The 27575-nt window shown below is 41.1% G+C and overlaps 1 protein-coding gene across 4 annotated transcripts in view; it reads right to left on the reverse strand.

Moving 5' to 3' along the window:
* Positions 1-779: 779 nt before the first annotated feature.
* sh3pxd2aa (SH3 and PX domains 2Aa) overlaps positions 780-27575 on the reverse strand; it is a 90435-nt gene continuing 63639 nt past the window's right edge. For 2 of the 4 annotated variants that reach the window (XM_044113733.1, XM_044113736.1), the window contains 8 exons: positions 18845-18958; positions 16014-16097; positions 12048-12165; positions 11020-11420; positions 10874-10888; positions 10414-10463; positions 10145-10264; positions 780-9107 (listed from right to left, as the gene is read on the reverse strand). In XM_044113733.1, the coding sequence (XP_043969668.1) occupies positions 7095-9107; positions 10145-10264; positions 10414-10463; positions 10874-10888; positions 11020-11420; positions 12048-12165; positions 16014-16097; positions 18845-18958 (2915 nt within the window). In that variant the 3' untranslated portion in view covers positions 780-7094. The remainder of the gene's footprint in view (positions 9108-10144; positions 10265-10413; positions 10464-10873; positions 10889-11019; positions 11421-12047; positions 12166-16013; positions 16098-18844; positions 18959-27575) is intronic. The other 2 variants (XM_044113734.1, XM_044113737.1) reach the window with 1 other exon arrangement.

Below are 27575 nucleotides of genomic sequence, written 5' to 3' on the forward strand. Positions count from 1 at the left end.
CCTGAAGCTCGCAGCTTTGCTCACATGGAAACCGCCGTCATTTACATGCTGGAGAAAGAGCTCCCCCAACTGGACATGTCCAGGTATTTCACCCTGTCAGTTCGGTTCAGGGGCCAACAACCTTTACAGCTCAGTCATTTTTGCTTTTAGCACGATAAAAGAAAAATAGGTAAAGCCACAAAATCAGCAAAATATTATGGCTTATTTTTAGCACCTAAGATATTTGTTAACTTTTTTGTTGTTTTTGGTTTAATATATTTTCTTCAGTGGGATATTAATTTTAGTAGAATCTTTTTTTTAAAAGTAGTTTTCAACCTATTGTTAAAACAAAAAATAACTTTTTATATAAAATGTTAATATTACTTACCCTTTTAGGAATTCTTTGAGGAAATGTTGGGCATCGTAGCATAAAAACACCTAATTTTTATGGTTTTTGTCAAAGTTAGCCTTGTGGTTCAGAAGCTGCAGGTTGCAGATCCCTGCTTGGATGAATCATTTGAATTTGCTATCAAACACTGTGAACTGTTAAACTATTTCTCTTGCACCTGGAATTCAATTCGTTCAGTCTATCTTCTTCACATCAACATCTGTCTTGGGTTAAGAACATTAGCTGGAATAACTTTAGACATGGATTAAAGCTCATTTTTAGAGTCTTAACTCATTTATCTCAGTTTCTGACTCATCCTTGTCTTTATGTGGGGTCTGCACTGTCCTGCATCATTCCTCCATCATACCTGGATCTAATGAGTGGCAAATAGTGCAAATGAGCAGGAGAGGAGTGAAAACAGCAAAGATAATACATTTAATATCGTTTATCTTTTGGGCAGATACAATGTAAACATGTAGAAGATACAAAACAAGAGAAAGACATCGAGACTCATCAAAATGAAGCTGGAGATAAGAAACGGCCCTGTTTTCAAAGGGGAAGGTCTCAGATCGGAAAACATCCGGACTTTCAGTCCTCATGGCACGTCTTCTGAAAACAAGGAGTCGCCGAGGCTTTAACCCAACGCAGAGAAAGAAAACAGAGGGAACATGGAAGAGTAGCACCTCGTTTGGTCCAACTGAAGGCCTGCAGTTGTTTGTTAGCATGGCTGGTAAACTGGTTCTCCGTCAGGATTTACAGAGCAGGATTTCCGATCTGCAGGAACTATCCGGTGGGATTTTTTGGCACTCTGCGTTCCACAGCAGGGAGGAGATGAACTCTGTTCTCTGACTGATCAGGACATCTGGGATACACTCACACTCAACTTTACTTAAGATGAACCGTTGTCCTCGTTACACCGAGGCCTCAGATGAAAACAGCCACAGCAGCGAGCTTCATTCCTCAACACAGCCTCTTCCTCTTCCTCCTTCTTCTCGATCTCTTAAACTAAACCAGAAAGTAAATTAAAAACCTGCAGAATCGTCCTCAACCTTCACTTCCTAAACCTGTCCAACCAAACCTGCTCCTCTCACCACCAACACTCCCTCCTTCCACAAACTTGTCTTCATTACATGCAAAGAAACTTTCCACATCCACTTCAACACCTTCAGTTTTCCTTTGAACAAAACAAGAAAGGAGCAAAGCGAAGGAAGAGACCGGCTCACACCTATTGTTTCCCAAAAAACCTCCTCAAACACTTCAGGGAGACGCAGAACCTGAAATTAAATCTGATTCAAACGCTGACCAATATGCTTTCACCTCACATCTCCCTGCATCCTCCTTCACCTGAACACACCTGCTCTGAAACACACATCCTGTCAACATTCTGAGACAACCAGGACATTTCAAGAGGAAGAGGAAACTTGGCTGTGTGGAGGAAGTGTGGCGTTTCATCAAGCTGTTTTTAAATGAACAATAACGTCCAGATGGATCTGGAAACCAAAGATCCTCATCAGGTCCACAAACGTTTCTGTGTAAATGTTGTTTAAAAAAAGGTTCCTGCTGCTGAGAGACGCTCGGATAAAAAGTCTGTTCCAGAATGATGCTGAGAGTTAGACGAGCAGCTTAACCCTCCTGTTATGTTGAGGGTCAAATTGACCCGTTTTTTTTTTTTTTTTTAAATAGTTGGAAGTATTTTTTTTTTGCATAAAACTTTTTCTGTTTGTCTTAATAGGTGCACTCTACATATAAATTGAAAATGTATTCATTTCACACATTTGCACCACCTCCTGCTTCTACTTTTTACATAGATACTCATCGGGTCAATTTGACCGGCAGCCAAGTTGAAGGTTAAAAAAAAGAATCAAAGAGGGAACTACAGGAGAGCTGCACAAAATGGGATTTCTGAAGTTTTAGAAAGTCTGAAATAGAAATGTAACAATTTGCTAAAGAACAAAAAAAGCAAACATTGAATTTTCTCAAATATTCAGACTGTGGTTCATAAAACCAACGCAACATGATGCTGACCTGTGCTGATATTTTAGTCTAACTTATTTTCCAAGGATCTTCCTGAAAACAGTGGAGCATCCAGGATCCAGTCGGATCTGGGAATAATCCCGAAGCGTGTTTCGGATGGAAGCTGTAATTCCTCTGGAATATGTAAATAGTTTCTGGGGAAAAAACCCCAAATCTAATAAACGGTTTATTTATGTGCAGTTTACGTATCCAGACACTAATTAACATTTTCCAGAACAGACACTGGAAAGACTGGATGATTTACTGGGAAGCAAACCAACACAAGAGCAACTAAACAGAATAAAAATCCCACAATTTCTCCAACTTTCAACTAAAACCCAGTTAAACTGAGTGTGAGATTATCTCAAAGGCAAAGGAGAAAAAAATCAATTTCTAACAATTCAAGTCTTCAGGGATGTTTAAGTTGATTTTTCCAAATTGGAAATTAGAAATTTTGAACAACACTGGCAACAAAATGCAACAGAAACATTGTTCAGCTGGGTGTGACGTAAGTCCCTAATCAGAGTTTTGACTTTAATCTGCTGAGAAAAATCAAGGATTTCCCTTTTTCAGTGGCCTTATTCTCCACAAACATGGTTAATCCCAGAACGAATACATTATTTCAACATTTTTTAAGTTTTAAGGTGAAACTGCAGCTTTTCACTTCAAATTAGCAGGAATTGATCTAAAATAATATTTTTTTCCCAGCAAGTTTAAACTTTTACCAGATTTAATCTGGTAAAATCAAATCTGATTTAGTTGTTTTTTCCAGGTTTTTTTAAACTATAAAGCTCCAAAGCTGAAAGATTAGACATCTACAACATTCGCTCCAGAGCTCAAGCTTTTCATTTAACTCTCAGCAGCAGATTTATTCCTTAACTTTGACTTAAAGTATTCAAACTGAAGGCTTTCTAGCCCCTAACGAGACGGAGAGCTGCATGCGCTGACCTAGAGCACGTCAGTTTGGCCTGCTGGGGGCTCTGCGCTGAGAAAAACAACAGATTTTTCTGTTTGGTGAACATCCTGGAAGATGATGGATGGAGTGGAAATGGCCTGGAGGAGGATTCGTCTCTCAGGTCTCTTGTTTACTGCAAAGACTCTCCGGCTGACGTCAGCGAGCGCGCCATCACCTACGCTTCCAAATGTCACCTTTACCGTGGCGAACGGCGGCGAGGAGGTCTGACTGGGTCTGACAGCGAGGGAGGGGGGGAATGTCAGCAGAGACGCTCCTGTGGGTTGAGAGGGAGGACGCGCTCCCGAGGGCGAGGAAAAACAACAACACACAAAAATCTCAAAACTCCAGTCAGGCACGAACGTGACAGCTCAGAGCGGGGCCGCTGAAGGCCCCTGAAGACGGGGCCCCTGGCTCTCCGCTGCCAGATGGATGTGATGTGACTCCGGATCGGGTTTCAGTGGAGATCCTCCCGCTTTGGTCCGATGTGTTTCAGGGCCTCGGTTTGATCCAGGACGTCCATCCCCAGCAGATTTTTTTTTTCTTTTCTTTTCTTTTCTTTTTTTTTTTTTTTTTACATCTGTGGCGCTGTTTCTGTCTATTGCACATATCCTCACGGGTACATTTCAACTTTTGAAAAATAAAACACAGAAAAAATTTTTAAAGCATAGTTAAATGCTGCACAGGCAAATGTAGATTTGGTACAGAAGGATTCCCTTGAACAAAGGTCCAGAGCAATCAAACGAAGAAGTATGCAGTCATAACATGAGCTGAAGTGATTCAACACATTTACATAATGCCGTTGTCATAAAGGGACCAATCAGCATCCTCACTCTGGGTGCACTAATGAAACATCAACGCTTGTTATCCTTTAAGTTAGCAGAATTCATCTGGGTTCGGGTCACAGAGGTAACAGCAACATTTCATCTGCATTGTGTCACACTACAGCCACAAACCTTAATGGAAATGGATGAAAATGGAAGAAGTTGCTTGGATAAAGTCAGACAATGTCCAACTTCCTGACCTGCAAACAAAACTACCAAACTTTGTGCGGCAGAAGATTAAAGTACATCATCCCGATTGTCATGTGGCTGGTTGGGTTGTTAGATTTCACACTGGGGAGGAAGTTCACTTTCTAGCAATACAACCACTCTAATGTTAGAGCCACAGTGATCATTCAGATCAAAGCATGTCTATGTGCTAAAATGGCCTAGTCAAAGTCCAGACCTAAATCCATCAGCAAATCTGTGACAAGGCATGAGAAATGATCAAAGATGCTCTCCTTCCAACCCGACTGATTTTAAAACTTATTGTAAGTGCAGCAAAATTAGATTTTCTAATTTTGTGGCATTAGAATACTTTTGTCTTTAGTAGATGGGGAGGAAGAACTGGACATACAGTAGAGGAAATCGACGTATAACAGTAATCCTGAGGAGCCGATCATCTCGAAGACTCGGAGCCTCTATACATGATGTTCCTGCCCTTTACTTCCTTCCACTTTACATTTATTCACCAAACTGTGTTGGTCTACAACATAAAAAAAACAATAAAGAAACTGAGATTTGTGGTTGTAATGGGACACAACGTAAAAAATTTATTCGTTAACTTGTCTTAGTATTAAGTTTAAGGTGCTGTACCCTGGAAATCCCCTACTGGAGTGAATGCTTGTGTCTTGTTCATTTCAGTGATGATCCATAACTAATGAAGGATGGAAGGTGGAAGGAAAACAAAATCAAGATCTTCACCTCCCAGCTCAACTCAACTCAGCTCAGCAGCCTGGAGCAGAGCTCTCACCTCCCTCTCCATTACTCATGAACAATCTTCAAGATATCTGAACTCTGATTGAGGTAGAGACCCAGATAATTATTTGATGAATAGATCCTTAGAAAGGGTGAATATGCTGATTGTAAAATCATAAAAACCTCATAATAAATATTCTTTTAAATCAGGCATTATGTAAAGTCCAATAAAGATGAAGGAAGTGCTCGTGCTTTGCTAAAGTTGCAGCCCACAGCATAAAGAAATGCAAAAATAAATTATTGTCTGATACAAAATTAAATAGTAACAAATCAATTTAGTAAATTTAGCTGCACTATGATTGAAAAATAAAGTAAAATTTGTGAGATACTCACTGACCAGCAGCGCATTTTTATTCTTGCACTGAGGTAGAAAATCTTGTAGTACCTCTCAACCTCCACATGAGGTCTCTGTTTCGCCAATTGTACCAAAACAGCTGACTTTCACATCAAGAGTTTGAGCTGCAAATTTAAATAAAAATGACAGGAAATTGAATAAATAATATGCTGAGTATTTACTGCATCTTTATATTAATGCACCACAAAACAAGTTTTAAAGTGCACTAATTTCCCAAAACAGAATCACTTCGTTCCTCGTTACTGCCGTTGTGCAATCACAGAGCAAAGAAAAAACTTTATGGTTTCATTAAAATAGACTCTGAGCAGTTTATGTACTCTGTTAGAGATTATGATACTGTCCAGCAGAAACATAATAAAATAAAATACACATGAAGCCTAAAGTGGGTCAGAAAATGTATTTCAGCTGTCTTGAACATCCGTTGATTACAAATCTGAAAGTTTAGCTATAACTCTGAATATGATGTTTCACGGGGAATTATTGATACTTTTGTCCATAATTGCACAGTTTTATTTGCAGGATATTGGGATACTTGTCGAATAAAAATGATTCAAAACATTAAAATTAGTTATTAAAACTCTATTGGACAGCATTACTAATATGGTTTTTTTACATATTGTTTCCATTTTTCTTTAATTTTGTGAAAACATGTTCTTCCAGGAACAGAAAATGTTTTAAATATTTTTAATTAAAAGCCTGTTAATTTTTTCCATAAATAACAGTTAAAGTAGAAAATGTTCATTTTGCCAATGAAAAGCTGTTTCTGTTTGGTGTGATCACATTTTGAGCGTGTCCCTGGGATTTATTTCACATGTTGCAGTGACAGCAGCTTTATATTACATACATGAAACAAAACACATACAGGAACAGATTTTTCTGGAGCTAAAATCTTTGTAAGCTAATTGTTTTGTCTGGAATTTTGGTCTAAAAGTCATACGTTAAAAAACTAAATATCCAACTTCCAAGTTTTTACACGTCATTAAATACACATTTGAATATTATCACATATTTGAGGAATGTACGCACCAGTTTAGGTCAACTTGTTTGTTCAGAGTTAGTTTGAACTTCAAACAGATGTTCCAAGACGGCAGAAATAATTCTCAGAGGAAGACTTGCATCAAAACGTGACAATGAAACAGACATAAAAAAGAGAGATTTCATAGTCGTCTTCTTCAATCTGTTTGATCAAGAACTGGAATCAGGATGCTTGGAACTCTGAAGCAGTAATAGTAAAACTCTTGGTGGTGTTCGCAGGACTATGGCACTCTTGAAGAAAGATTTGGTTGATTCAAAGTTCTGCCATCAGGTGATCAAACACAAAAGGCACTTATTGGCCATCATAATCAGCAAAGCCAGTATCCTGCTTGGCTTCTGCAGAATCAAAACCTCTCCCTTAATATGTCAATGTTTTTCTCTGCCTTTCTGCTTCAGAGGTGTTCTGTTTTTTCTCTCATTCTCTGAAAAAATTATTGTCTTCTTTCCTATTTCCTCCATCTTTTCATAAGTGTACATTATCAAGGACATATTGCTTAAGGGAGGTTGGGGGTAACATTCTTAGGGACTCACGGCCCACAGCTCTATGGAGACATCATATATGGGGACTGGGTTTCATTTTTTCCGCTCCAGGTAATTAGATGGGACCCATCCCTTGCGGGGAAGCAGGCTGTCCTGCACCTGGCAATACCACCATCCGTTGGGGTTTCTCTCCAGAACCTCTAGACATGTTCCTTCAGTGAAGCCCATAGTCTCCTCGTCGCCACGATAGTCTGCGATGGACACGTACACATCCCTGCCGAGGTTATTGTGGATGAGCTGGCTCTTCTCGATGGGCTTGGGACGCACTGTGGACACTGGGATCCCGTTGCGCTGGCTCACTCTGCTCAAGGCATCAGGGACATTGGAGGTGCTGAAGGCGGTTCCTGAGCATCCCAGACCGGAGCGCTCAACTGGCCTCGTCTGGCTTTCGACAACAACGTGGGGTCGTACAGTACTGAAGGAGGCATTTCTGCGAACTCCGAGAGTGGCAGAACCAGAGCTGTAGCGGTCACTCCTGCCGAGGGACTCGTTTCTCCGTAAGGAACCAGTCATGTAGTGGGAATCCTTAGAGGTCTGTGATGTGGTCACAAAAACAGACTGAGGCCTGACTGCCACCTGCCGTACACCATTTCTCATCCGTACACCTCCATTAACCAGTCCAGAGGGTTTGGAGAAGCCTCCGGGGGGCTTGGAAGGAATTGGAGGAGAATTTCCTCTCATTCCTTGGTGCTGCTGGGTCAGACCCTGAATGTTGATGTTATTCTGGGCTAAAACATGCTTCTCATTCTTCTCCAGGCTGTTAGACTTTTTTCCACTATTCCTTTGTCCATTTGATTCCAGAACACTTGGATCACCCACCTTCTTGACTGGTTCAAGGTAATAAGAGGGAGCCCAGCCCTCCTCTAAGCCCCAGCGGACGTACCACCAACCGCTCTCCTGCTTCTCTAAAACCTCAACTTCCACTCCTGCCGGAAAACTGATTTCAGAGTCCTGGACCTTCTTGTAGACATCGACAGAGCGGTACAAGGTAGGGCCTTCCACATCTGAGTCCCCTCGGCTCCCCTTAGAGTATACAGAAGACAAATCAGACGTACTGTGTGAACACATGGAACCCTCTGAGGATACAACAGAAGCTGTCTCCGAGTCATCCCCGCGAGTTGGTTTGAGGATATGTCGATACTGACTGGCAGGCCTCAGCTGCCGTCTCAGAGAGCTGATGTCCATTCTTTCAGGGCTCTGGGGTTCTGATTTGGTCAGGAGGGGTTTAGGTCTGACAGACGGCTTGGGTCTGGTGGAAGGGCTCTGACCGATTCCTGGTTCGATATCCCGCTTAAGGGTGGAACTTTTCTTTGGACCTCTGACTAGTTCGTCTGAAGAAGAGTGAGGGCTGCTGTCCTGAGACCTCATGTCTACATGTCTGCCAAGTGTCTGGCTTCTTCTGCTCATCTCTGGCGTCATCGTTTTCCTGGTAAGACCAGCTAAAGGGGAAGATCCAGAAGGTTTCCTTGGGACTGTTGAGGAATGGTAGCTCCTTGGAGAGCTGGGTTGACTGGAACCTTTAACTCTGGTTCCTTCAACGCCACTGCTCAGTCTGAAGCCGTCATTCTCATAGATACACTCCTCCTTACTGACTTCTTCCACAGATCTGAACGAGGTTCTTCGATGAGCAAAAACTGGGGAAGCTTTGCAGACCGGAGGTGAAGCTTTATTTGACGGAGGGGAGCTGTGGTATTTTTCAGAGACAACATTGCTGGTCTTCACCTCTTGGGAGCGCTCATTCTTCAGAAACTCACTGTCAGATTCACCCTCGCATCCGACTGCTGGAATATCATACTCTGGTTCCTCATACACTGGCCTGCTGGGCTGCTCCGTGGCTTTGGAGGAAGGGTTCAGAGGCTGGGGGGCCTCCTCTGAGTCTTGCTTTTTGATCGGGGGAGCTGGTGGAGGGACTTTGGGGCGGGTGAGAGTGCTGCTCCGTCTGCTGAGGTTGGGCTTCTTGCGTTTGTCGATGTAGGAGCAGGGGGCCCAGCCTTCCATCTCCCCAATCTGCACGTACCACCAACCTCCTGGGTTCTTCTCTATCACCTACACAACAAACAAACCCATGTTAGTGCAGTCAAAGTCACATGGAATTAATTTTGCCTTGAATTAAACTAAATAGAGTTTTCAGGTTTTTAAACATTGACGCCTCATGGAAGTTACAAAAATTTGGGGGTATTCAACCAGTCGGTGTGACAGTTCGTGAGATCAACGTGTAGGGACGGGACAAAAGGTGTGCACGCCTTCGCCCAAGTTTAATGTGTCACTTATAAACCTAGCTTCATTATGCATTGATATGCAAAGTGGAAATAATCTTAAAGCGACAGCAGACACTAACATCCAGCTCTTCCTTCTCCCCAATGTTGGGGGTTCAACCAATCAGCCCCAAAAATTAAATAAAGATGCTCCTGCATTGGCTTCTTTCCAATAGTATGTGAAGTAACATCATGTCCAGTATTTCAGCTTCCTAAGCTGCATTTTCTTTAGAATATTTTAGATATGCTCTAGGAAAACGTGTGAATTGGCACACTTTTCACAAATAATTTGGAGTTTTGTTCCAAAGAAAAACCTGTGAATACCAAACTGCAAATTGGTTGGGATTCACTATATTGCAATAGAAGACACTGATTCTTTACAAAGTATATTTTAGTTGATTTAGTCTTATAATATTTGACATTTTAAAAACTCAAGCATTTTATTTCTAAATTCAAATATAGGGGCCTTTTTTCTTTCTTTTTTAAGAGAGGACATTTTAGAGGAAAAATAATTTAGAAAATGTATTAATCAAAATACTGATTGGTAGAATAATAAAAAACAGTTAGTGTACAACACTAATATGCTGTTAAATGCTAATAAATTTCTTCCAGAAATGGCTCCCATGATGTTTAATGTCTTGTTTATAATCACAAGTCCCTCATGAAGCCCCCCCAAGGGATCTCTCACAGACTCTTTATCTTTCCTCTGCAGCGGAAACTCTCCACATGATCTCATTAAAACGCGTCTCAGGGTCGCACTCCTCTGACATACATATGCAATCAGATCTCTCTCATCTCTGCAGCAACACTCTGCATCTGTCCTCTTACATCAGCCTTTTGTCCTCCACGGAAACTGATGCCATCGGAGATGGAGGACTGGAAATCTGCTATGGTGTAATACTCTGCTTCCACAGCAGGGGGCTCTGGTGGCTTTGGTAACTGGAGACCCTGAGAAGGAAGGTAAAGAAGATGGATTCATGCAACCATTCATTATAAATAATGTAACACATGTAAAATCAATATGTTTTACAGTTAAGGGGAAAATTACGATTCATAATGGTTTTTTTAGTTAGCAGGGAGTTTGTGATTTGTCTCACCAAGTTGGCTTCTCTTCTCGGTGGAGGTTTCTGCCTCAGATTTGGAGACCCTGAAAAACACAATAAATCTCTTCAGTCTGGTCAGAGTAACAGAGCAGCAATAAAATCTGGTAGACAGAAACGTCACACGATTTTTAGTCTGTGAGAGAAAACAAAATCCACAAAAAGTTTGAAAATGCTCATGTTAGATCTACAAGCTACGATGGAGCATTAGGGCCATACTAAGAAAAAAATGAAATTACTATAATAAAGTCATATTATTAGAAGAATAAACTCATATGACAGTACAGCTATAGTATTACCTGAATAAATTAGTAATATTATGATTCTCGGGGTTTTATGACCTTATTCCCATATTTTTAAATTTTTTTTCCCCTAATACTCCATCATACCAAGCAGGTTAGCATAGCAAATATAATTTATTTCATAATCATCATCACACACCACCAGTCAGACTTACCTACAGCTTCAAAACCTACACACAAACAAAGACACTTTTACCTTCTCATAAACAAACTACCTCATCATTTTACAGCAGGTGATTCTCTGCTGTTGTCTCTGGTGTAAAAAGTTAAATAAGCTTCAAAGTTCAGGACATATCCTCACCAATTTCCACTCTGTGTGGAGCCACTCGTGCCACAGCTGGAGACCCGGGCTCCCCTCTGACTTTCTCACTCAGGGCAGAGCTGGCGGCTATCCCCAGGCAGGGGCTGTTGGTGTCCCGGCCGGCGCTCAGCCTCCTGCCCGTCTCGGCATTGATTTCTGAGTTATAGGGCATGGGCAGGCTGATCTCGCTCTTGGTGATGTGGCGCTCTGGCGTGTTGCTTCCCTCTCCGTCTGTCTGGATGTCCTTCTCGCTGACGGACTTCTTCTGCAGCAGGTTACTGATCTCCATGATGTTTCCAATGATCTCCACGGGGCCCGTTATGGTTTTCTTACGAGGCGAGAAGTCATCTTTTAGTTTCTTCAAGTAGGAGGCCGGGGCCCACCCCTCCTTTCCTAAATATCTTTTGGTGAAACAGACAAAGAAGAATCTTTTACTGTCTTGTCTTGATCATTTTCTCTCGGTCTGATCTCTACATGCGTCCCTCCCAGATTAAACCAAGCACGATGCTTTCCACAAGTATTAGAACTCCAGAGAGTTGCTATAAAATGTACAAAAATAAAGCAATTTAGCAACACATCCTACATTTTTAAAAATATAATACATCTTATATTTTTAGAACTGTATGTTCTAACTCTAAACATACAGTTAGAATATACTCTAACTGTATGTCCTCTCAGCTTTTTCTCCTGTTTTTCTGATCATGTTTTCTGGGGTTCTGATTAGCCGTGGTTCTTCCCTCAAATGGTGCATAAGCTGTAATAATGCTGCCAACCTTTCTTCTTCTTCTGCTATTAACCTTTTACTTTTTTTTTTTGCACAGAAAGGACTCTGTGTTTTTTGTGGGTACACTGCATTTTTTCCAGCCCCTAGTCGGTCGTGGCAGACAGTCGCTCATACTGAGCCCAGTTCTGGTTCTGCTGGAGCTTCCTTTCTGTTCAAGTGGAGTCTTTCCTCTTCACTGTTGTTACATGCATGCTTGGTATGAGGGATTGTTGTAAGGTCAACAGCACAATTCTGGTTGACTAACCTGATGTACCACCAGCCCTCCAGGTTCTTCTGGATTACCTCCACGGTGACGCCTTTCTCAAAGCTCACTTCATCCGCGCCTTGGCTGATGTACGGCTGGACTGTCAAATATTTCTCCTCTATTGAAGAAGAAGAGTGAAGAGTCAAAACAAGAGCAAGAAGTTTTTTTTTGAATGAGAAATGGTAAATGGGACCCTTATTAAAAGCTCCTTCCTCTGGGTAAATTGTCATGTCTTGCAGCTGATATCAGCTCTTTAGACCTTGGTGAAGCCTCTGGACTGGAGAAATGGTTCTTCCTCTTCAATTTGTGACTTCTCTCACAGAAGAAAATATATTTCAGCTAAAATCTGTCTTGACTGAACCCTATTTGACCATTACTCCGCTCTCACACTCTTACTTTTTTACTTTTGGACAACTGTTTTCATGAGTGGTGGTTTTTGATGTGGGCAACATGGGCAACCACCCAGGGCGGCTTTTATAGAGGTAAATTATCTGCAATATTCAGGTCATTGTATTCAATTCACTCCATCATTTAACTGACAGAGTTGGATGTGATTTGGTCCAGATGCAGACCTGTGGTGGCTATGGGAAAGGATGTTTTTTGCAAAATGTTGATCTAGAAGGAGAACCTGAGGACATCATGAGTCTGATGTGTCAGAATCATGGTGAGCATCTAAACTTTTGGACGCCTTTAAGTCTGCCCTGGTGTAAGGGGAATCGCTCTTTATGACAGAGTTTTATTAGGTTAGGTTAATTTATTTATACCTAGAGGTATAAATTGTTTTGTAGCTATAAATCATGTGGTGTGAATTCAGGCAAAGGTGTTGAAATGATCAAATCAACTCAGCAGGAGGAGTGTGTGCATAGCTTTTTCCAAATTATGCACACACTGTTTATGAGACATAACTGTGCCCTGCGTACATTAGCTTGACTTGACCAAGAAGAAGTCTTGGCTGTATTCACAAAATCAACTTGGAAAACGATCGCAGTACATTGTCCCATCGCCCATCATGGCACCCAACGTTCGGCTGGGTGAATCTGGCTCTGGGATATAGCTTGGAGTGATTGGTAAGATGAGAAAATGCTTTACAAATTCAGTCCATGAACTACTGTCGCTAAAGATTGTTCAAAGCATGCCAGATCCTATCAAATCATATTTTCACTCCTCTCTGGTCCAGGTCTACGGATGTCCAAAACAAATCATTCCTCCTTCTAATCCATGCCTGATGTTTATGCTTTTCTTAAATCTTTTATAAAGGAGCTAATTGTCTTTGCAGACCCAACACCTCCAATGAAGCAGAGATGAAAGGTTTATATGCCATAAAAACATTCAACCATTCAGCAGGTTCAAATAACCAAAAGTCCAGCAAGATGAGTTTGAGCAGCAGTGAAGCGTTAGCTGAACTGGTACCCAGTCGAGTTTAGGTCTCCAAGAAGGTTTAATGGGCTCATTCTCTGGTGGCGACAGCTAGCCTGGTGACTCATTCCAGAGGCTCTACGGAGGCTGAGGTTGGTGTGATTAAAACCAGTCTCCTGATTGGGCTGTGGCCCACTTTAGCACTTTTCCATAAGCTCATTCCTGGGCCAAGCCTCGGAGTTCTGGGAGACACATCTGGTGAGGTAAGAGTCCTGCACAGCAGCCTGAAGAACTGCTGAGGTGAATCAGATCAGAAAGACGCAGGGAATGCTTAGATGTTGTGCAGATCTAAAATAAGGTTTCATGAGGCCTTCAGAAAGTCATGACAACTACTGACTGAAAATTATTGATCATTGCTATTAAGTCTGACAGCAACTTAGCAATCTTCCACACAGAAACAGACTAAATTTAAGCTTTTCTGATATGCATTAATGAATTATACATCTCTTTATAAAATCAGCAGGTTTTGTGGATAATATTAAAAATAACACCTGATTCTCACATCTGATTTTCCGATTTCCAAGTAAAACACAGAGAGCCTCGTACAATCTGCTGCTTTTAAAGTTGTAAGGATTCAGTGGGAAACGTTTTACTCTGAGCTGAGAAGCATTTCATGCGTGATGGAGAAAGATTTGAGATTTCTCTGACTGTGCTGAACTCTGGCCACCCAATACGCAGCTGCTGGCACGATTCTGGAGCAAGTTGTTGTTGGCCGAGAGATGAGGATGCAAATGAGGTTGTTTACTTTCACCCTAAACTCTGTGAAAGGATGAGGGCCACAGAAGGAGCTGCAGCAACTCTGCAGGCCTGTTTTCTTACTGTGTGGAACCTGCAACCAATCTGCTGCAAACACTTCAAAACTAGATGAAGTGTTTGAAACGGTCTACATAGAACGGTTTGTTGAAAAGGATAATGTTTTCAGAAAAAGACTCTGATCATGCAGGCTGCCTAACAACAGGATTCAAACTGTCTAAATATTCCTACATTTTGTCACAATACAGAATTACCATGTTTACAAATAAAAATCTGAAAACTATCTGTATGCATTCATATTCTGACCTGCTGAGTCAACACTTTGCAGAAGTCCCTTTCACTGCAAGTTTGGGGCATGTCTGGCTCCATCGTTGCCAGAACCGGTTCCCCTGGGATGTCTAAGCCAGTTTTAATGGAGCAAGAGCAAATTTCCCTTGGCCAGTGTGAGCTTTCTATTTTCCTGCTGCTCTACTTTTGCTTTTAGTTTGACTTTTTACTCTCTGATGCTGATTACAAACTGCATCTGAAATGGTTGTGACAGAGAAATCAGCTCAAGTTTAGATAGATTGGATGGATAGCATCTCTAAACTATAGTGAGAACGTATAGTCTCATCATAGGACTGTCTGGACTTTGACTGAGCCATTCAAATCGTGCATTCATACCAGTCCTGTTTAGTCTGCTTTAATCAAACTCTAGTTGACGTGTGATTGAGTAATCAAACTCTGAGGCGGATCAAAACAGCGAACTCTGATCCACTTAAATACTGCAGCCTCAGCTCGGTTGAAGAGAACTTTGAAACTTTGAGGAAAAACATTTTCTCTGTTGTGTAAAAACAACATTCTCCATGGTCTTCTTCCACATGAGTGTTTGTTTGGCACATATGCAAAAGACAAAAGGAAAATCTTACAACCGCTAAAATCTGAAGCCACACCATTTTTATTTACATTTCTTGAAGTACTAAGTTGTGTTCAGTATTTTCTTTTGAGGTTTTTGCATCATTTCCTTCAGTGGTTCTTGCTGCAGCGCCACCACAGGCGAGGAGGTGAACAGGTTGCCCAAACGGTTTGGTTGGTTTGACAGTGCAGTGTGAAAGCAAACTGCACCAGATGAAGATATCAGGTGTGAATACACACCTGGTTGTTCTGCCAGAAAGCAAATTCTTAGATGTGGGTGCAAACAATCTGGACTCTAAGAGGTTTTTGGAGAAACTTTAAGACTTCTAAGATTTTGAAACTTACTGGCTAAAAATGTTAAAAGTTCACAGATCATAATGTTTAAACTGGAGGAAGTGTGTGACATTTGTTGAAATTCAAAAGTTTCTGAATATTTTACAGTGTCAAAATCAAAACTTCATGACATCCACCGCTTCAGTCTGAATAATAACAATAATAATGGGCACAAACTAAAAATATATAAAACTTTAAATGCCATAATGTGAAAGCTTTCAAAAGTACCAAAACACAAACTCAGTCTGGGAAAGCTAAACATTCAATTAAATGTTTAAACATTTTAAACAATGTTTATGCAGTGAAGTAGGTAGGAGATTTACAAAAGGTGCAGCAAATTTGACTGTTTTCTTTAGGAAACACTTTTACACAATTCATGCAAATGCAATAAAAATCTTATCTGATTGAGTCATATATTGATGTTTTCCAGGTATGATTCATTAGACCAATATTGATCTGCAGGTGAATATGTAGGAGACATGCAGGACACTGTTGCCTCCAAGTGACACAGAAGTCGTTTGTTGTTGTTTGATGCAGGTTTTTATGTGAGGATTGAGTCTGTCTGTTCACCTCTGCTCTGCTGGCGGTTAACTATACCACCCAGGGTCCAGCGGCGGTCCAACCTCTTCAGGTGAGCCTTTCTCCTCTTAGTAACTGATGATGAGCAGCAGCAACCAAAAGACAAGAAAATAAAAGGAACAAAGTAAATAATTGGTTAGTGTAAGAAGCCTGGTTTGGCAAAGTGAAGAAAGAAAGTTTTGTTAGAAACTGACAAAATCAATTTAAACATAAAAGTGAAGGATTACTGGACGTAAATTACTTTCTTCATCTAGGAGGAACTACAACAAACCACTAGTTATTCTGTGGTCTTCAGAAGACATTTTTATGCATTTTGGGTTTCCAGTGGTGGGTGCAGCTAAGACTACACCACTAATCATAAACATCAATTTCATTGATGGTTAAGTGCAACATCAAGTTAGAGAACATGACAGGAAATGGAACTGCGGCGTAAACAGCCTTCATAACCTTCAATATAAGAGCATGAACACAAAACTTTAACTACTTGAAGACAAAGGTTTACAAAATAGCTAAATAAATTTGCACTTTATAATTTATCTGGAAATATTAGTTTAGGGGAAGCAAAGTGCACTAAATGTTTTCAAAGTTAGCAAAAGCCCTAAAGCGCTAGACAAAAAAATAGCTCATTAGCAGACTAGCGGATGTGTGCCCACCATTGTTAATTATTTTGTTTTGAACATTTCACAATGATCATTGTCAATAATGACCATAGGAGAAATGTACTGGACTTGCTTCCAATCTGGCTCCTCGCTGAGGTCACAAGTGACTTTGTTAGTAGTGCATCATTGACCTGATGCAGTAGGTGAGGAAACCCTGGACCTCACAGCCCCTGGATGAGGCATATTCAAACCAGTCCAAACTTTTCTCAGACTTCGAATAACCCTTTTGTTCCTGAGAGGTGGCTGGATAAACTGAAAGTCGAACCTGTTTGTCTTCTGCAGCAATGCAGCTTGAAAGGCAAATAAGTAGCAGAGCTAAAATTTGATTCTCCAGATTTACTGATCCATCCACATTTCAACTCAGACACATTGTCATGAGATGTGAGCCAACACATCTCATGGCAATTAATGAAGTGGTTTTTCTAACTAACTAAGCCATGAACTCTTGAACTTTCTCGCATTCCATTAGTTCAGAGCCTGTATGATCCATCAGAAGTTATAAAGTAATTAATCTGAGGGCATACGGAGAGCAAACATCAGTGAAAAGAAGAGCAGGCAGAGAAAACTCGTCTTTTATCTGTCTGTGCTGTGGAAATCTAATTCCTTCTTTGTCTCTCAGCGTCTCATCTTCTGCCCTCTCTTATCTCCCAAATGTTCCTCTTTCTCAGTATCCCTCCTCTCCTTTTGTCTGTCTCCTCTCTCCCGTCTCTTCTGGTCCCTGACTCACCAGCAATCCTGCTGAGCTCCACCTTGCTCCTGCTGACCTCCTAATTGAAATATCAGCTCAGGCACAGAGAGGAAATGTTATTTCGAGGTAATTTTAGTGGAGCTGTGCCTGTCGGTTTCTCTCCAGTGAGCCGGGCCATCAGCAGAATTAGGTTATGGACCACATGGAGATAATAAGATGTAAGGGGCAACAGTAATGTGAGGGAGGAAGATCAGAAATGAGAAGTGACAATGTGAGCAAACAGAGGAGCAGTACGAATGGAGGCACTGCTGGGAAAAGATGGAGCAGAGTATCGATTCAGCTCAACATCATTCTAGGATCTGATAGCAGTAGCTTTGATGAGGCTTTGCATCAACTTTCAAATTCTATTTTCATCGTTTCTGTCAGTGAGATTATTACAGGAACGTGGATCCAAAGTACAGCTATAAATACCCTTAAAAAGACCAACCAACAACCGACAATTCATAAAACGACTCATAAAACTGAAACAGGTTTTTCTGAAGTTAAAAACCTTTCTACACTCAAGAAAAGTGACAGACCGCTGCATCCCAAAGGAGCATTATAGGAGATCCTTCCTCCCAGTAGCTGTTAGACTCTGACAGCAGCACAACCCTTCTCTAAGAAAACACAGCTGAAGACAAACAAGCATCAAATTCACCTGGTTAAAGTTTCCCCAAAGATAAAGTTATTTGTCTTTGGGGAGTTATTTATCTACTCCAAATTCAAATTTTACTCCAGTGACTATTGAGTTGGGATTCAAAGAGAAGAAGAGACGAGCTAATGTAAGAGAGGTTTTGCTTCTTCTGAAGCATGTAGTGAGAGAGAAGAGCTATGTTAGATAATTCAAAGTCAGCAAAAGTCTTAAACTATTGCACCATCCTGCTGTCATAGCAGAAAATAAACTGTTTGAATACAGTTTATGATTTCAGAGCAGCAGACGTGTTTGCATATTTGTGTGTTTGGATGTTATACATCTCAGTAAAGTTCCCTCCCTCTGAAAGTCTCTACTGGGGGGTGTTGTGACACAGTGATGAAAAACTTCATCCCAGCATTCAGACTAAACATTTGGGAGAAAAGGGTCACAACACAACAAGGTTCCTGCAGAGAGCTGCAGGATCCTGGGGGAACAGGAAGGAATTTTCTGTGGTGCCAAAGTACTGCAGCCCACTTTGGCAGCTGTCTGGTACCGTTTCACCATAATGCTGCGACTGTGGCCTCAAAGGCTCCGAATGTGTGACTGGAGGTGTGTTTAAGATTAACTTTTAAAGACTGTTTTCAGGCTGTGATTTATACGTGGAAAACAAACACAGCAAAAACATCACGATTGAGAAATCTCTGCCACTGCCCTGCAGACATTTCTCCCACAGCGAGTCAGCCACACTGACTTTTATGTGCTTTTGTGTTTTATGACTATAATAATGTTTCTGTGAACAAACCTTCTCCGGTCCTGGAGGTGGCCAGATCCGAATCGTCTCTGGTTCCATTCTGGGAGTCCAGGTATGTGGCTGGGACCCAGCCCTGCTGCTCTGACGTGCTGACGAACCACCAACCTGAGGCACAAACACACAAACACCAACATCCCATTTTTACCACATCATTTTGATTTACACCAAACAATAATTACTCTTCATTTCTAAAGCACTTTCAGCAGTAGAGTGGCTTGGGAAACCATGCAGAACCCTTGATGTTTTCCTATACTGTCCCGTTTCAACTTCAAATGTCCCATCAATTACAGTTACAAGTCTTTTGGGATATGACTCCTTTCACACAAACAAGCTGAAAGTTTTGTGCAATCTTTTGTGTAAAAAGGCTTAAGCTCCTTCAGTTTGAATGGAGAGCCTCTGTAAACATAAATTTTCAAGTCTTGAACAGATCCTCGGCTGGATTTAGGTCTGGACTTTGACTAAGCCATTCTGAATAAACTGTTTTAGGGTCATTGTCCTGCTGGAAGGTGAACCTCCAGCCCAGCTTCACGTCTTCTGCAGCCTTCAGGTTTCTGCCAGGACTGTCCTGATTTGGTCCAACTCCCATCAACCGTCTTGTTCCTGCTGAACTTCAGTATCCCTGTTTTACTGTCAAACGTTCGGGGCGGTGCCGTCTTTCTGGTTTCATATCACTCTTATTTACCAACTAAGAGACTTCTGACTGTTTTTTATTTAAGGCTATCAAAGTGAAAGGGGATGAAAACAATTTCTTGCCATTTTGTAAGATTTTTATTTGTAAACAGTTATTGATGATGTTTACTTTTGACATTTCTGTGTTGCCATGTAAAAAAGGTGAAATAGTTTTTCAAGGCACTGTAGCTCATTACTTCAGGTTTGCTGAAGGCAAAAACTGCATGAAACATTTTGGTTTTCCAAACTCCAGTGTGACAAAGAGCTTTAGAGAACTCCTGACAGATGGAGGTTTCACCCACTTGGAAACATCTTTTCATTACGAAACCAGATTCTGAAAAACACTGCAGTGAACACGAAGCTGAAGTAACACACAAGTCAGCAGGGATTTAAAAACACTCAGACTGAATACACCCTGCAGTATTCACAAAACATGGTATTTGAGACGTTTTACTGCCAGTTTTAGAGGCTCTGCAATGATTTTAATCAAGGATAAAATCATTACCAGGTTGGCAGCTGCCAAACTGACACCCAGATACACCTCTAATTTTCATCCATCCAGACATTTTTTTATATTCCATCCTAACATCAGTCATGGTCATGGTCTCCTCTGACCCATGCAGATCCTGACGCCCCACCCGTTTCAGGGTGGGGCGCCTGGGTTTGCCATTTGGCAAAATGGCAAAACGCTTTGCCATTTTGCCAAACCGTTTGGAAACAAACTGATGCACCAGCAACAATGGCAATGTGAAGCTGTGACACAATCTGCTGCCGAACTGTAAAATAAACTCCAGAAAGATTGCAAAAAATGTCACAAATTCATAGAAATTCAGAGTTTTAGATGTTGCATTGGTTGCATAGTCCATCCAACGAGCAAATATTTAATTTATAACATCAGCTGTCGCAACTTGTTATGCATAATTTCAGCAGGAACATGAAATAATTCAGCTGTTAAAGGTCCTCAGTGATTAGTTTCTGTCCTGTAGGATTGTAATATAATAGATACCTAATGTAATTAGTTATAAACTATTTTTGTAATCTAAAGTATTAATTTGATTTAAAGTTGAATAGGCAAAATATATGCAAACAATTTACAATTTACACAATTAAACCTATATTTTAACCAGTTCAATTTCTTAATTCCATGATATGATTAAAAAGCAAAAGAACCAAAAAAGATCTTCGTTTCGATCAGTCAGTCAGTCAGCTGGACTGCATCATTGAAACAGAAACATGTTTACATGAAGGGCTGCCATCAGATCCTCTGGGTGGAGCTGGAAGCCGCAGCCATCAGTCCTGCAGGACGACATGATTCTTCATTAGTTTGGTTCTGCAACGTCTGGCTGCAGAACCACGTGTGATGCATTCTCCCAATTTCTGCCATGCAGTCTGACATGATGGCTGATTCAGTCTGAGGAGGGAGCTGAATTATATGCACACCACAGCACTTCTGTCTGTGCAGAGATTACAGCGACATGAGGAAATGTCCTGGAGCTCCAGTGAATCCACGGCTTGTGGTAACTTCTCAACGTGAGCCGCATGTTTACTGCATGGATCCTGGATTTCTCTCACAATGGTTTTATCTGACAACCATCTGCTCTGACTTTCTCTGAGAAACAGTGAATGAATGTGTTAGCACAGTAAAAGTGACAACATAAAAGCCATGGATGTCAAACAGAGAATCCAACAGTTGGGTCACAGGATGTATTTACAAGCCTTTGGCTGAGAGTGAATCAGCAACTCAGGTCCTGTTTTATTCTCACCCACTAAGACATCAGGCACAACCGACAGGGTTTATGAAAGATTTGGAAAGTATGACTGGATGATGGGGAATGAAAACTAATGCTGATTTTGTTTCATAAGTATCAGTTTTCAGTTTGTAATTTAGTGTTTGGGTGAAACGTTGTGGGATCCGACAGTCAGAAAAGTCCGAGCATGAGCTGAGTTTTTGAAACCCAAAACAAACAGTATGTCCTCTAAATCCCACATTAATCAGGTTTCTAGGACGTCCTCCTTCAACCTGCGCAACACTGGCAAAATTAGAAATGTCTTGTTTTGGAACAATGCAGGAAAAATAGCCCATGTGTTGGTTATTCAAGGATGAACTAACTCTTTACGATCAGATTGTTCTTAAAAGTTCTTTTCTGATCCCAAAATGCTTCAGTAAAGGGTTGTGATGAAAGTAAAAAGGGCTGTAAAGTGTTTTATGTTCACTTTGTTGTGTCATATAAATGAACTGAAATGAGTTAAAGCAGATTCTACCAGCCACAGAGGAACACTTAATAAAACTTTGACTTGGGAAAACTGTTTGTGGAGAAGTTTGATGCCTAAACCACCCAGACTGTGACAGCTGACCTTCACACACCCCTAAAATCCCACTGAAATCCCATCGCTCCTGGATTTCCTCCCCATAGCTTGTGCCTCACAGCAAACAGAGCTTAATTCAACCCGAGGGCCTTCAGATGAACTGAGCTGCTGCACGGTAGCTGCAGATGCAGCTTTACCCGTCAGCAGAGACGCTCCAGACTCTTCTGGTTTCAGGATCAATTCACAGGAAATTACCTCCGATGTTTTGGCAGTTAGATGATCCTCATTAGGTGTTACAACAAACTCCCTGGGTTGGGGATCACCACCTTGAAAGACATCTTATTTAAACCCAACTAACTGGCTATGATACCTATGATAGTAATTACCATGACAATGAGAGCAGAAGAAAAAAAAAAAGCATGAGACAACAGTATGTCTGTCTGACTTTGGTCAGAACATTAAGGTTTTAGGGGTGCTGTGGTGGCACAGCACAACCCACGTATTGAAGCCTTAGTCCTCATGCCAGTGATCGCAGGTTCGACTCCCAGCCTGGCAACGTTTGCTGCATGTCTTCCCCTCTCTCATTACCCTATTTCCTGTCAAACTACATTCAAATAAAGGCCTCTAGGTCTTTGTGACACCTTGTCTTTAGTTTTCTTGCTGCTTCATTAGGAATAATAGTTCTGGTAACTAGAAAATTCCTGAAGAAATTTAACTGATGCTAAAAACTAGCATCAATGCTAAGCTGAGCTAAATTGTAGTCAATATCCTTAGCAGAGTCACAAGCATGTTGACTGACATGGACTTGCACCATTCAGTATGTTAAAATTAGTGTTTTAGCTAAAATGAGCCAAAATGCTAATGTTAGCCTAAATGCTGTCAGTAGCATGTGGGGCGTCATTAGAATGTTTTCTTACGTTGACTTCCTACATTCAGTGTCATTGTCAGTGTCCCCATTGGCCCCAATGACCCAGTTTGGGCCCCCAGTTGTTGGTCAGATGTCCTCTGTTAGAGTTCATAGTTGATGTTAGAAAAATTATCCAAGTTCATTAACTTATGGGTTTATTTGAAAAGTTATGTTTTCATATTATTATGTTGTGAGTTGTTTACTTGACTTCTTTCTCTTGGGGTACACTATTAACTGTTTTTAGGATGTTTGCCTGGAGGCTAGAAACATTTACACATTCCTGTGTTAACAGCTTCCTAATGAAACGGATTTGTAACGGTCAGCCTCATGCCCTTGTAAGGGCCGGTCCACAGAAGGTTCCAGAACATCCTGTAGTAGAGGTCACTGATCCATTCTTTGTGTGACTGTGTGAAAAAGCCCCAGCTCCTTCCTTGTAATCATAATAAAAGGCAGTTAGCCAGCGGAGTGTTTGACGGCGGTTCTTAGCTTCCCTCTTCTGCAGAAAAGCAATTTGTGTTTCTGGTTGATTCCTTGCAGATTAGGAACTAAAATAGACCCAACAGTTGAAAGACTTGCAAGAGTTGCAAACAAGCCCAGATCATCACCCTCCACCACCGTGCTTAACAATTCATAAGAGTTTTTTATGTTAATATGTTGAGCATAAGTAAATTAATTAGCTGCTTGTGGCTCCCAGACATTCAGGGCCTCCAGATGTAACTGAGTTTTAACACAAACCATTGATGAAGGATTTTAATATTTGTTTATTGAGAATGAGATACTATTGAATTCGACAGATAAATTCAACGATTTTAGATTTTTTAACTTTTGAATGTAAAGGAACTAATAAGTTTACTTTGTAAAACAGCAAATAATAATCTTCAGAGTTTGAATATTGTGTTACCATAGTCACAAACTGAATGATACAAATGTAATATTTTCTTTGACTTTGTGTTTCAAATTCATGTAATTAATCAAAATCTATGTGTTATCTGCATCTCTATTTTAATGACCTGATAACATATTTAAAAAATATCTAACAAATAAATTGCTAAAACATTTAATGAACCATTTATTAATGTTGTGGTACAGTTAAGTAATAATTTTAATATGTTTTTATTTATTTAATTTGATTTTATAATCAGCTCTTACTGGTTCCATCCGTGAAACAGTTTTTTCCAATCACTCCAGGCAATAAAAGCTCTGCCTGGCAGAGAAACCTGCTGGTTCATATGAAACAAATTAGGGCTTTTATAGCCTGATTCAATGCAGCTTCAGAAAAATGTGAAGAATCGAAGCCACCTGTGAGAGAGATATGCAGAAACAAAAGCTGTGCGTCAGAAGCAGAAGCAGAATGATGTATTCCTCCCACTGACTGAGAACTGAAGCCACTGCACGATATCAACCCTGGCAAGTCTGAGCATCACAGCTGCTTCATCTCAACTGACCAACGCAGGCTGCTGCAGAGATAAATACGATGATAAGTCACGTCAAACTGTTGCACAGATAAAACCGCAACAAGCTGCTCAGCTACAGAAAAACTGTAGATTTTTTAAACAAAGTTAATGTCATAGATATTGTTCTTGTGTTCCTTAAAAACTAAAAATAGAAACTGTATACAAATGAACCTGGCTGCTAACAAATACCAATAAACAAAGAGAAGCAGCCAGACAGCCTCTGTATTACGCAGGCAGGACCCAGGCCGCCCGTAAATCCAGCTCTGGAGAGAGTGGATTCGATAAAGGCAGATAAATGAGGACCAGAAGCACCGCCGCCGGTTGCTCAAAGGCAGAATGGTTGGCAGATGTATCTTGGGAGAACAACACAAGCATGCAGCTGTGAGAAGAAAGACAGAAACGCGGCCACCGATTGGCAGCGTGGCAGACTGGTGGACCATCAGACCGGTGGATCAGTGGACTGGTGAAACAATGAACCATCAGACCGGTGGATCAGTGGACTGGTGAAACAATGAACCATCAGACCGGTGGATCAGTGGACTGGTGAAACAGTGAACCATCAGACCGGTAGATCAGTGGACTGGTGAAACAGTGAACCATCAGACCGGTAGATCAGTGGACTGGTGAAACAATGAACCATCAGACCGGTGGATCAGTGGACCGGTTGGCCCGGGTCTGGGAGAATTGGGCTAGTTCTTACGTGTGAGCGCCTTGTTGACAGATTACAGTTTTCACAGAAAATCTGTCCCGTAGGAGGAGATCTGGACCAAAGATTGGCAGCCAGATGGAGGAAAATTACTCAGAGGCAATTAAAGCAAAGCAAAACTTGGCTCAGCATATGCAGAGACCCACACATGCAGCTGAATTTGGGCTTTTTGTCTCAGAAACTGTTCAGGGGTAGAAATGTTTCTTATCTACCTGACTGTCCTTTAAGCTACACAATATATGAAGTCACAAACATCACAATGCAAAACTACGATTGCAAAGGACTTCTGACATGCAATATGAGCAGGATCATAATTCATATGGAATACAACCACATTTATAACATCAAGTTTAATCTTTGGTATATTCTCTTTAAATTATTCATATAAACCAAAATATTGAACAAAATATTGAGATGGGCAGCAAGGAACTAACATTCAAGTCTGAAGAATCAGTTAAATAATTTAAGAATCAGAAATCGAAGAAAGCAACGAGACATTTGTTGCTATGGGAATTCTGGAAAATCACCAAACCAGCACTGACTCAGCATCTTCTTAAGAGGGTGACTGAATAATAAAGTCACTTATTTTGTAAATCTTTATCTTATTGTTGTTTTCCTGTTTTTATTTTATAATTTATTTTTTTTACCTTAGTTTGAATCTGCTTTCCTTTAAATTTAATTTGTTGCTGGTACACCTGAATTTTCCACTGTGGGGCAGTAATACACATTTCAATTCCTTTTATTAAATCCTAAAAACAAAAACAAATAGACAGAAACCACCACAGAAATGAGAGAATGAAAAATGTCTCATCCTCTGAAAGTCTCTGTAAGTCTTGGGATCATCCAGATGTTTTCTGGTCCATGTAAAACGGTCCTTTGCGTTCTATTTTTGTCAACAGCCTGTTTCTGGATACAAAACTCTCTGATGGAGTCATTTTTGCTCACTGTTGAGTCAGGAACCCTGGCCTGCAGATTCAGACATCGTCCGAGGCTGAACATTTAGTTTTAGTATGAAAGCTTCACCAGTTCGCCATGTTTTTATCATGTCTTAGTGTCTTTGTCTCTGGTTTTCTGGAGTCCCAAAGCCTTATAGCTTGTTTCTTTTTGAGACCTTTTCGCCTGCTTTTCAGACAGGTTCTATTTAAATCATTTCTTGGTCGTCGAGGTCAGGGAAGAATCAAGCTTGGGTCTGTGACGTGAAATCAAACTAAAACTGAGTCATTTATAATTAAATGAAGGGATAGCTTAACATTTACTAGTTTTTTCACTGTAAAACAGGTATTATTTAAAACTGCATGTTTCATGTTTTCATGCTCTATTTGTCTATAGTGTGTATTCTCCAGGCACATAGAAACATTTTATACCACAATCAAGTAACTATGTCACCTTTAACTGTTATAAAAATGCTGTATATACTAAGAAGACTTAAAAGCAATTTGACCTTGAAATTGGTCTCTGTCCCTTTAAGAAGCTCCTCCTCTTTTCAACATTCTGCCTTCAGCCCCTAATCACGACAATGCTCCTTCATGATGCTTTTCCATCTATTCTTAGGAGCGTCGGACTGAGAAGTAGTTCAGACTGTGAGGTCAGCAGACAAAGTTCCACCAGGTGTTTGCGAACTGCTGCTGCTGCTAGTCTAGAGGGAACACCTTTGTGAAAGCAGGCAGCGCTTTGTGAGAGGAAGTGTTTAGGCACCCCTGATTGGTTACTAGGGGAGATTCAGGGATTTCTCAAACATGCATGAAAGAATTCAGGCAACACATGAGGTTTGTTTCTGATGAAGGAGAAACATTATAACATGATATGAAGCTCAAAAAAGTCAATTTTACATAATACCCTCTTTAAAATGACTCTGATCTGAAACATGGAAGTCTTACAAGGGAAGGTTGTAACAGGGGAAATACTTTTCCACAGCACTGAAAGTTCAACATGCCAATCTATCTGGAGGCGCTGTGAAAAAAGTGAGCCTTTCGGGCCGACACCTGGTGGGCCCAGTCGCCGCCGCCGCCGCAGCTGTAAAAATGAACAGGACAAAGAAAAGGTGTTCAGGTAATGAACGTCAGGCTGCAGCGCCGCCGGGCAGAGAGCTGTTTAAACAGGCTGAGGAGATCACACCTTGTTGAGGTTGGTGGGGTCCTCTCACGTCGACGGGCTGAGAAATCCCAAAGCTTCCTCAGGAATCCAAAAGAAAAGCTTTGCGGCTTCAGCCGGAGCTGTAATTCGTGCCGTTCAGCAGAACCAGAACACGAGTACTTGTTTCCTGTTAGGTCTTTTCTTTTCTTGTCCAGGTGTTTCAAGATGCTAAACTGGAAGCATTTTTCACTTCAACTAGATAGGAAGGGTAGGCATGCTCTTTTCCCTTAACTATTTAGTTTGTCTGACATGAGCGGTTCCGAGGAATTTATAAGGCGCTCAACAACTAATGAGCAAAATACACAAGAAGTTATGAAGCAACACCTACTATCACCCACATACAGCACAGACATTCAGGAACGAGGCAGCAGGGGGACTGTAATTGGCGTTTCTCGCTGTACAAAACTCTAATTGGAAGTTTCTCTCCACACTGTGTCTCAGCAGGCGATAATTGCCAGCTTCCAGTCACAGAGGCAAAGCGGAGGTCACGGGAACGTGGTGCTGCAGTAACTGAGCGGAGAGGGCTTATCGCCGCCCGCCAGGCCC

This window comes from Gambusia affinis, linkage group LG04, assembly GCF_019740435.1.
Source record: "Gambusia affinis linkage group LG04, SWU_Gaff_1.0, whole genome shotgun sequence".
NCBI lineage: Eukaryota > Metazoa > Chordata > Actinopteri > Cyprinodontiformes > Poeciliidae > Gambusia > Gambusia affinis.